Source organism: Cynoglossus semilaevis, chromosome Z (assembly GCF_000523025.1).
Source record: "Cynoglossus semilaevis isolate Cse_v1.0 chromosome Z, Cse_v1.0, whole genome shotgun sequence".
Taxonomy (NCBI): domain Eukaryota; kingdom Metazoa; phylum Chordata; class Actinopteri; order Pleuronectiformes; family Cynoglossidae; genus Cynoglossus; species Cynoglossus semilaevis.
In genome coordinates, this window is record NC_024328.1 from 909471 (window position 1) to 919396 (window position 9926).

Sequence of the window (9926 nt, forward strand, 5' to 3'; positions counted from 1 at the left end):
CAGCAGGAAACCCTAACGTACACTGTTGTTTCTAGGGTGCACCAGGAGCTACAGGTGGGATAGGACCACCTGGACAGAATGGGTCTGAGGTAAGGAGGCTTCACTGTATTTCCTCAAATGTAAACTTAATTCAGAAGTAAAAGTGGTTAGCATTGTTATCCTGACAAAGTCTAAGAATATACCAATAATGTTGTTAATTATAAAAATTCTGTTGAAGTATTTGCAAGTACACAACAGAAAATACTTGTACTCCTGTCAGTTTGTAAAAAGAAATGCTATGCAGACAACCCTAGTTATGTGGTATAACTGTTATGTTCAATTTCCCTAAATTCCGTAGGGTGATCCTGGTCCAACTGGTTTCAAAGGGCTTATTGGTCCTCAAGTAAGTCTATGTCTTCTTTTACCTTCAGTATGTATTGATACTGATGACATATTGAAGCATTACATTACAGTAGTTTCTTTCAATGTAAATTTATGTTTCACAGGGACCACTAGGTTTTCCAGGAGAGATGGGCTCACCTGGACCCAGGGGCACCCAGGTATATTTAGTTTAAAAATGGCCTATTCTAAACACTAACATGGTAATTTTTACATTTTTAAAACAACCATTTAGATTTTATAAAGTTCATGAAGATGTGATCATTGACACGGTACATATGACTATAAATATTTTTTACATCATCCTTTTCTGTGTTTGTTTTTGTTCAGGGTCAACCAGGCAATGACGGCCCTATTGGTCCAAAAGGGAATTTAGTGAGTATACATGAATACATCAATTTTATTTATTTTAAGATTATGTCTTTGCATTTGGAACTAAAACAGTTCTCTGTGATAGGGTGACATTGGACCAATTGGAAAAAAAGGATTTCCTGGTATTGAAGGTCCAATGGTAAGTCATTTAAGTGTGTAATTGATATCTTCAGGATAAACAAATAGGGTTAAACTAATTTGTCAGTGCTGGATTTTACCGACGTCTGACATTTTACAACTCCCCAAACAAGTTTCTCAGATAGCTACATGTTCATAAACTCACGGCTTTCTTGTAGAAGCTGGCTACCCACTGGAGAACTAGTACTTGGGACAGGATTTTAGTCCAATCACTATGATGTGTCCCAAGTTTTTTTCTGGGCCATTCACAGGGCACGAAAACACCTCTGACCTTGAGCCAACTGATCCGATTCTAGACTTTGAACTTTAAATCACTTCATACTTATAACTAGATAAAATACTCAGTTCAATTTACATGCCCTTTTAGTTGTAGAAATGACAAATGCCCTACAACAGTGTTTCTCATGGTGTTGACCAGGTTTCAGGATGTTTTGTTTGTTGCTGCAGGGTATGCCTGGAAGTCCTGGTTCAAAAGGATATGCAGGAGCAACAGTAAGTAATAAGTCATCATTTATGGCACCAGACATTCATTTACAGCATGTCTGTCTCATAAAGTGTCTGTAGAAAGACAGGGTCATTGCAGAGGTGGCAGTCACAGACAAGCAAAAACAAAAACACTAAAATAAAACATCACCAAGTCAAAACAACAAGCACATGTTTACGAAAATGAAATTGCTTGAAAGTTCACAGATAAACCAAGAAAACTATCAGATACAACTCTACAGTAACTTTCTTTTCTTTTGAGAGCCTGTAACAGGTCTGGCCTGACTCTGCCCTAACTCCAGGCTTAATCAGTAGGTAGAATTTTAATGTTAAATGTTTATTTAAATATCCTGTGTGTTTGTAGGGCTTTCAGGGGCAGGATGGTGACCAAGGAGATCCTGGACCCAAAGGAGACACAGTAAGATTAATAGACTGGTAATTAACGATGACCTGTAAAACTACATCAATATATAGGAGTTCCTGATGAGGTAGGAGAATGTCATTGAAGTAACATGAAATGGTTAACCAGCTAACCAACGTTTGATAGAAATGACAGAAGCCATGGGTTTCCTCTGTCAGTTACAGCTGAGGTTACTCTTCCTCCATGCGTTTATTGCTGCAGTCACTAGAAACTGCAGCCAGGACCTGTACTGAACCTCCTAATCTCAGGGCGTAGTTGTTACCATATGATAATGTTTATTACATTATATTGTGTTTCTCTTTATAGGATGTAATGACCAACACTAAAATTCCAAGTTTCACTTACATATGAACTTTACTCAGGGCCCACGAGGTGCTCCAGGAATTCAAGGTCCTCAAGGAGAGAGAGGAGAACGAGGCACCCTAGGCCTTTCAGGGGTCAGAGGTCAACCTGGGCCAAGAGGAAAACAGGTACTAATAATGACTACAAAGCACAAGACACACATTTGCGATGGACATTTATTTTATACATGAAATGTAAATGTTTCCAAATTCTGTTCAAATAATAATCTATGATAAAAATATGATAATATTTCATTATTAATAGAGGAAAAACAAGGAAAATAAATACATTTAAGTTTTATCAAAGGGGTGTCCTTCAAGTTGCATTACTGTGACTCACTGGACAATTGAATCAACTTAACCAAAAATAAAAAGTGAAAATACAGACAGATAATTTGTCCATGCAAATAATTAAGAGACATTTCTATAGTATTTGAAAAATCTATTCTTTTGATGATCACTTCAAATATTAACATTATTGCACTACATTACTTTGACAGTACTTTGAATTCTGCTATACAATCAATATTGCTGAGTCACTTGATTGACTCCTGATTTCCCAAACTACGTGGCAAGTCAAATGCTAGAAAATCTTTCCAAGTCCAAGTCATTTATAATTTTAATGACTTCCTGTCTCATCTCCTCAGGGTGAAGATGGGGAGGCTGGTCTCCAGGGAGAGATTGGGGAACTAGGGCCAAAGGTTAGAAGCTTTTTATTGCTTCCTGGTCAAGTGAAGGCCATAAAAGTGAACCATGTCTGTCAGATTTGATCATCCACCCAGAAATTTGTTACCCTACACTTCACTGAGCCGCAGGATGAAGAGATGACCTCTGTCGATGCCCCTGTTAGCACCACTGCTTTTACAGCTACCACTGACTTAACAGCTTTGACAAGTGAATTTGTGTCATTGCTGCTGTAAAATGAAAGATGTTTGGAAATAGTGGCTCAGTTCACAGGTATTTAAAAAAAAAAACAGCATTTACTGTCTAAACAGGACATAATTGAACAATTGAATGAAACGAATGCACTTTTTTCATGTTTTTGTTAAAAAATGTGGATGATTGAAATGATTATGATTATGTTGAAAAGATTTCAGTGAAGGTTAAAATCAATTCTATTATTTTATTAAAAATAATTATTAACCTAAAGTATATAATAAAGTATATAGTAAAATTATGTCAGTGAAGAAAACATAAAATAGAGGCTTTTCTGAATCTAAAGGAATGTGTGTGTATTTTTAAGGGCAACAGAGGCAGTCCAGGGCAAGGTGGGAAGACAGGACACAAAGGACAAAGGGTAATTTCAAATTCAAAATATAACTTTCCAATAGATTTGAACTTGTTTGAATTTTAGATGACTTCTAATTTATTTTTTTGTTTACTTTCCAGGGTCGTTCAGGACACCCTGGTACATTTGGTCTCCCAGGAATCCCAGTAAGAATGAAGGACAACAGCCGCCATTCATTTCATACAGTCTCTGAAACACAGTCACACATTTTTTGTTTGTCTTTACTGTTTCAGGGTTACAGAGGTCGAGTAGGGACTGAGGGCCCAGAAGGAAAGCCTGGTACACAGGTTCCCATTTTATGAATATTATTTTTGTAATGACATTGTAAGTCATGTGATCCTTGTACTCTTGATGTCTAATTAGTGTTCAAATGTTTGGCCTACATGGATCCTCAGTCCTTCACAGATTCTGTGAATTAGAAAAGTTATTTTTATTTGCATTAGACATTTTTTTTACTTTAAGAAAAATCTTTTGGTCATGTCATATATGTAACGTTTATTCAACCTTACCTTCAGGGTGTTATTGGATCCGTTGGCTCTCCTGGTCCTAAAGGAGACAAAGTAAGTTGGGTTTATTAAATTATTTGTCTGTTTATTTTCCCCACGATACATCTGTGAAATGTATAACAGTATGACGGTAATTTGAGAACATTACGTTATCTCTTTGTTCTTTCTTGCTCCTGAAGGGATATCGAGGTGCAGCTGGAGAACCAGGGCCACCAGGTCATCCAGGAGCCACAGTAGGACAACAGCATCTTACTCTATCACATTCCTTCTGGTGTTACCTTTGAATGTGCTAACAGGAAATCACATGTGATTTTAACAGGCTTCAGGAAAGCCTGGGGGAAATGGACACTCTGGCCCACCAGGGGAGAGAGTGAGTGAGCACAGAAAGAACTGTGTATGAATGTGTTTATTTGGGAAGAATTCAAATAGATCTTTTTTTAATGTGTTTGTGTAGGGCTTCACAGGAAAACCAGGAATGGGTGGCCCTCAGGGTCTGGTGGGCATGCACGTAAGTGGTCATCACCAACTATGCACCCATTGGTTGTCACCATAAGACCTCTGAATATTCACTGAAGTGTGTGTCACCCCACCTAGTGGGCTTCTGTGGAAATGTATGCTGGTTGTTAGAGGTAAAAGGCCTCTTATTTCTAGAACAGATTTGTCTATCAAAACTGCAACTATATATTGTCTATTTGTCATTTCAAAATAACTTTCTCCTATCACAAATCTGTGGTTCCCCACTTGTTCTACAAGAATGACTAAAACATTCCTTTTTTTTGGAAACCTGTTGTATTTGACACTATTGTTAGAGCGTTTTCAATATAGAGCCCCCTTTAGGTGAAGGGTACACATTACCAAAACTCATTTAGATGTCACTGCTGCTGTGTCTATTTGACCATCAAGTTTAATCCATTCTCTTCAAAGAAAGTGCATTTTTGTACTTTAAATTCTCTTGTGCTTCCTACTGCTGTTACAACTATGTCTTGACTCAATTTGGCAGCCAAGGGTTTGGAAATGTATCTGTCTAATACACAAACCCTTGTTTGATGTCCTTGAAGAGCAGAGGAGGGACATGTTTGAAAATGTGTGGTTTTGGCCTTGTTTATCTGTCTGTCTTTGATCAGCTTACTTAAAAACATTAAAGCCAGATTTTTACGACATTTTCATTTGTTTTCTACAGGATTTGCACGTTTTTTAAATGTAAAATGACTTAATTTGTGTAAAATTACCTACAAACATAAGATTAGAGCAACTGACAATAGTGATATAAGCTTATAATTTATGAATAAAAACTCTGAACTTCCTTAATGTAAAGAATGTAATAAATGTCCATTCAGTTGACCAAGTTACTGTAGAACAAAGTTCATTCTCTCTCTTAAATGTTTGACTGTAATGGGTTTCTTCTAGCCTTGGCACCACAGAAGGAAAGAAAATTTTTGTGTGCAGACCCTTTAATATAAACTGAATTCAGGTTGGGACTTAAGTGATTGAATATTGACAGGCTTGTTATTCACTTTAAATTGGAAGAACAAGAAAAAAACCTTGCTTTTCTTTTAGATTTCTCAGAACAGATTTTGGCCCTGCTCCTTTATTTTCTGTGTTCTGTGTTATGGAATATAGCATTACTTCAGAAAAGGGAGGTGATCACCTTCTCACTGTGACATAGCTCACCACTGCACACAACCAAATGTGACCTCTGCTTTTAACCCATCACCAAAGTGAACAGTGGGCAGCTTTAAGCGCCCAGGGAGCTTTGTATGGGGATGGAGCCATGCTCAGAGCACCTCAGTGGTAACTTGAAAGCTGGTGGACTCGAACTTGCAGCCTTCCAAGTCCACTTCCTTAACCACTAAGCCTCCAAGCTGCTACATGTAAACACAGGGTCTCTGTTTTCAACACAGGGTTACCCTGGAGCTGTGGGTCAGGCTGGGATGCCAGGTCACATGGGACAAAGGGTAAGATCTGATCTAATCTACTAAAAGTTAATTTCATATGATTTTTCCAAATAGCAGAAATAATGTCTATGGGATATTCTAGGTACATATTTTTTTGTATAGGACTTTATTACCAGCATCATGTATACTGTACAACAGTTGCTCTGTCCACAGTTAAAATGTTTGTGATTCTAATCTAATTTGAAGAATAGAGTAAATCATTTTAACAGTGTGACAGCAGTGTCCTGTGTCAAATGTTGTGCAGGGTGATGCTGGTGTCAGAGGACCCCCTGGCCACCGTGGAGAACCTGGAGCTCCAGTAAGTCTTGATTTGTTCTACCCAATGAACATCCCATGTTACCCTGGGCCTTTACTGACTATAGTATACTCCCCAGGGTCTGAGAGGTGTTCCAGGTGAAAGAGGTCCTCCGGGACCTCAGGTGAGAAACTGTGTGTTCACTAAAATCTGATAGTTTCCAGACTAGAACTTCCTTTCTAAACATTCTCTTTCCTTTCAGGGCCCCCAAGGAGACTTTGGGCCTAAAGGTGTTTGGGGGCTGACAGTGAGTAGGTTCAGTGTCGGGCAATTTCACAAAGCACAAACTTGCTCAGGTGGTTTTTACGCCGGTTACGCTGACTAAAATGCATATGTTCTGTACAGTGGAAATTTATTAAAGAAGGGGTTCCCAAAACGGTCTGTCACCTACAGGTGGTATTTGGACTGTCTAATTAACCATGTTGCTCTGTTGGTGGTGGTTTATTTTTAGAATATATTTAAAGTTCCAGTTTTAGTGCTACTTCTGTGTAGGGTGATAATCCTATTAGAAATGTATTATCTTCTTTGTACTCTTTGTACATTGTGTTTAAGGACCACTGATCTGAGATTAAGAATTTTTTAATTAAAAATGATCTGAGCATTTTTTTTGTTTGTTGGTTGACTCACATTAGCATATTATTTCAGGGCCCACCAGGCAAGACTGGACCACAGGGCAGCACTGGGATACCTGGTCCTACAGGGAGTCAAGGGCCACCAGGGCCAATAGGGTCACCTGGACCCACAGGGTTTCCAGTGAGTGCGTACCTTCCAACTTTTCTGCAGTATTTATTTTTAAAAATATTTTTAAAAAACTGCATAATTACACAATGTTATCCATCAATATTGTTAAAGTGCAATGTTTGTTTTCCATCAATATGTTTAAACTGTTTTGTCTCCTGATCAGGGTAGGACAGGAGTCTTTGGAATTATGGGAGAGGCAGGAGAAAAGGGAGAACAGGTAGAAAGATGCTAACTTAAATAAGTACTTGTTTTTTTATTATTTATTATTATATTTAGGAAAGTTTTAGGAAAGTGATCTTGTCACTGTGACACAGCACACCACTGCACACAACCAAATGTGACTTCTGCTTTTAACCCATCACCAAAGTGAACAGTGGGCAGCTTTAAGCACCCGGGGAGTAGTGTGTGGGGACAGTGACATGCTCAGAGCACCTCAGTGGTAACTTGGCAGCTAGTGGACTCGAACATGAACCCTTCCGGACCCAGGTCCGCTTCCTTAGCCACCACTTAGCCATCATGGCAGCATACACTTGTACATCTACAACATTATAAAATAAAGAGTAAATAAAAAATAAATTGCCACTTAAAACTTCAATTTGTCTTTACAAGCAAATACTACCATAAACCTTTATTTTCCCATTTTTCAGCACCTAAAATGATTTTTATATGAACTTATTTGTAGTGATTACAATAATTGCACAATTTTATTTTCAGATAAATGTTAATAGTGGGATAAAACATAAAATATTAAATTGTTAAATCATTTGTTGTTTACAGGGAGCCATTGGTCCTGCTGGTCATACTGGTGCTCCAGGTCTGGAGGGGCTGCAGGTGTGCTTGCTTACACACATTTCATTTAAGGAAAATAGTACCTCGGGTTCACACAGTAACAGTGACAATCCTTTTAGGGTCTTCAAGGAGCAACTGGAGAACAAGGCACTCCTGGAACTAAAGGTGAAAAGGTCTGTGGCCATCGTTACTGACACTCTCACATGTAAGAGTATAACATGATATCTATCAAGTATAACTTATGGCACAATCCTGCATGATCAGGGAGATCCAGGTCCACCAGGTCAACCAGGACCTAAGAGATTAAAGGGTGAACGAGGACCTCGGGGCTCACAGGGGCCACAGGGTGAACCTGGCCAGAGGGGCAAAGAGGTTAGGGCTATTGAACTTTTTTTGTAATATTTTTCTTTATCAAGTGAATAATGATTGTCATTAAATAACCATATTTAAAAGCTAGCAACTTCTGCTAATGTTTTAAATAAAATAAAATAGTATCTTTGTCACTTAAATACAATTTAAAAGCTTCATTTATAAGTACCGGTACCTGCTGTTTGTCTTTGCAGGGAGATGTTGGACAACCTGGTGCAGTAGGCGCTTCAGGTGCTAAAGGAGAAAAGGTGAGGATGTTCAATATACAGTTGTATTTAATGTGTTTTAGCTCATAAGGTACAATAATCATGAATTGCACAAATTTTAATGAACCAAGTTTTACTCTTCTCTTATAATAATAACAGTTCTTATAATGTCAATAACAGTAAAAAAGGATGCTTCTACTTCTACTAAAGTATAAATAAAAAACTTTTCGTTTTCTGCACATTCACATTCAGTTTAGGCAAGGGCTGCCCAATAAAAAGATCGGGATCTGCCAGTAAGAGGGAGTGCTGGTAGATCATGAACAATTAAAATAAAAATATAATATATATATATATATAAATATAATTCATAGTAGGTATTAATGACCATATACTGTAAGAATATAATAATATTTTGGCATAGAGATACATGCATTTAATCGGACGCCCAACATAAAATGTGTATACAAGTACAGTATGTTCAGTTCATATGATTTAAGGTTTTCAATGGAGGTAGATCACTTGAACCATGTCAGTAGCTCCCATGCCAAAAAAGTGTGGACACCACTGGTTTAAGGGCACTTGTCTCATCAATGACAGTAAATTAGGCAATACATATAGTACCATACTCTTTATTTGATTTGGGTTTCATATCAATGTTTTTACAGGGACATTTGGGAAATGATGGTCCAAAAGGGTCTGCAGGTCCCACAGGAGCCTCTGGCACCAAAGGCCTAAGAGGGGCCAAAGGATGGAAGGGTTATGGGGGCTTCATGGTAAATGATTTCAGAGGCTTTTTATTTGAACCAGTTGTTATCATCATTTGGACTGCATTTTCCACTTTTTTTTAACTATGCACTGTTTGTTTCTACCACTAGGGTGCTGCTGGTCTAATGGGAAGGGTTGGACCAATGGGCTTACTGGGACTGCAGGTGAATTCTGTTTATTTGAAGAAGGAATTTTGTTTTCAGAAATTATTTCCAACAAAGTTAATGTTGTAACATTTTTCAGGGGATTTCAGGTATTTTTGGGATTGAAGGAGAACCTGGTAAACCAGGACAAAAGGTAGGGAGAAAATAACTAATAACATATTTATATTCTATTCCCCTTTCATGAAAATTAAAAGATCTAATAACAGGACCTTGAAAAATGAGATTTTTGTAGGTTAGAAGTTTTAAGGCGTCCTGTCATTATAATTGGCCGGTGAATGTTTTGTATACCCTCTCATTACACACCTTAAATAGAAGGTACATGGATGGATGTATGAACTACTTAAGTTCTTTGTGTTCTATCTACAGGGAGATGTTGGTCCACCTGGTGTGATGGGAGAAACTGGAACTCCAGGTCCTCAGGTACAGAGTACTCCTGCTGGATACAAATCTATTCTTTAAATGTGGTCTCTGGTCCAAGCATGATATTGATTTAAAAGAAAATTCTACACAAATGCTGTAGATAAACTGTATTGTCTAATTGGAATTTAAATGCAGTATCTGTTCTATGACTGCAGGGATTGATAGGACGCCCAGGAGTGAAAGGTGACACTGGATATCCAGGAGGACTGGTGTGTTTTGTTCTTATATTTACTTTTTTCTTCTTTATAATGCGTTCCACTGGGTTAAAATCCTGTGTTGTTTGTTGCTTAACTAC

At 37.9% G+C, this 9926-nt stretch overlaps 1 protein-coding gene across 1 annotated transcript in view; it reads left to right on the plus strand.

The window, feature by feature from the left end:
* LOC103397388 (collagen alpha-1(I) chain-like) overlaps positions 1-9843 on the plus strand; it is a gene marked incomplete at its 3' end in the record, with an annotated part of 26232 nt that extends 16389 nt beyond the window's left edge. The window contains exons 18-48 of the mRNA XM_025053398.1: positions 36-89; positions 338-382; positions 486-539; positions 709-753; positions 836-889; positions 1336-1380; positions 1736-1789; positions 2155-2262; positions 2781-2834; positions 3377-3430; positions 3523-3567; positions 3655-3708; positions 3937-3981; positions 4107-4160; positions 4247-4297; positions 4382-4435; positions 5829-5882; positions 6127-6180; positions 6257-6301; positions 6380-6424; positions 6823-6930; positions 7082-7135; positions 7696-7749; positions 7827-7880; positions 7972-8079; positions 8271-8324; positions 8948-9055; positions 9158-9211; positions 9291-9344; positions 9578-9631; positions 9787-9843. Of these exons, the coding sequence (XP_024909166.1) occupies positions 36-89; positions 338-382; positions 486-539; positions 709-753; positions 836-889; positions 1336-1380; positions 1736-1789; positions 2155-2262; positions 2781-2834; positions 3377-3430; positions 3523-3567; positions 3655-3708; positions 3937-3981; positions 4107-4160; positions 4247-4297; positions 4382-4435; positions 5829-5882; positions 6127-6180; positions 6257-6301; positions 6380-6424; positions 6823-6930; positions 7082-7135; positions 7696-7749; positions 7827-7880; positions 7972-8079; positions 8271-8324; positions 8948-9055; positions 9158-9211; positions 9291-9344; positions 9578-9631; positions 9787-9843 (1827 nt within the window). The remainder of the gene's footprint in view (positions 1-35; positions 90-337; positions 383-485; positions 540-708; positions 754-835; positions 890-1335; positions 1381-1735; positions 1790-2154; positions 2263-2780; positions 2835-3376; positions 3431-3522; positions 3568-3654; positions 3709-3936; positions 3982-4106; positions 4161-4246; positions 4298-4381; positions 4436-5828; positions 5883-6126; positions 6181-6256; positions 6302-6379; positions 6425-6822; positions 6931-7081; positions 7136-7695; positions 7750-7826; positions 7881-7971; positions 8080-8270; positions 8325-8947; positions 9056-9157; positions 9212-9290; positions 9345-9577; positions 9632-9786) is intronic.
* Positions 9844-9926: the final 83 nt, after the last annotated feature.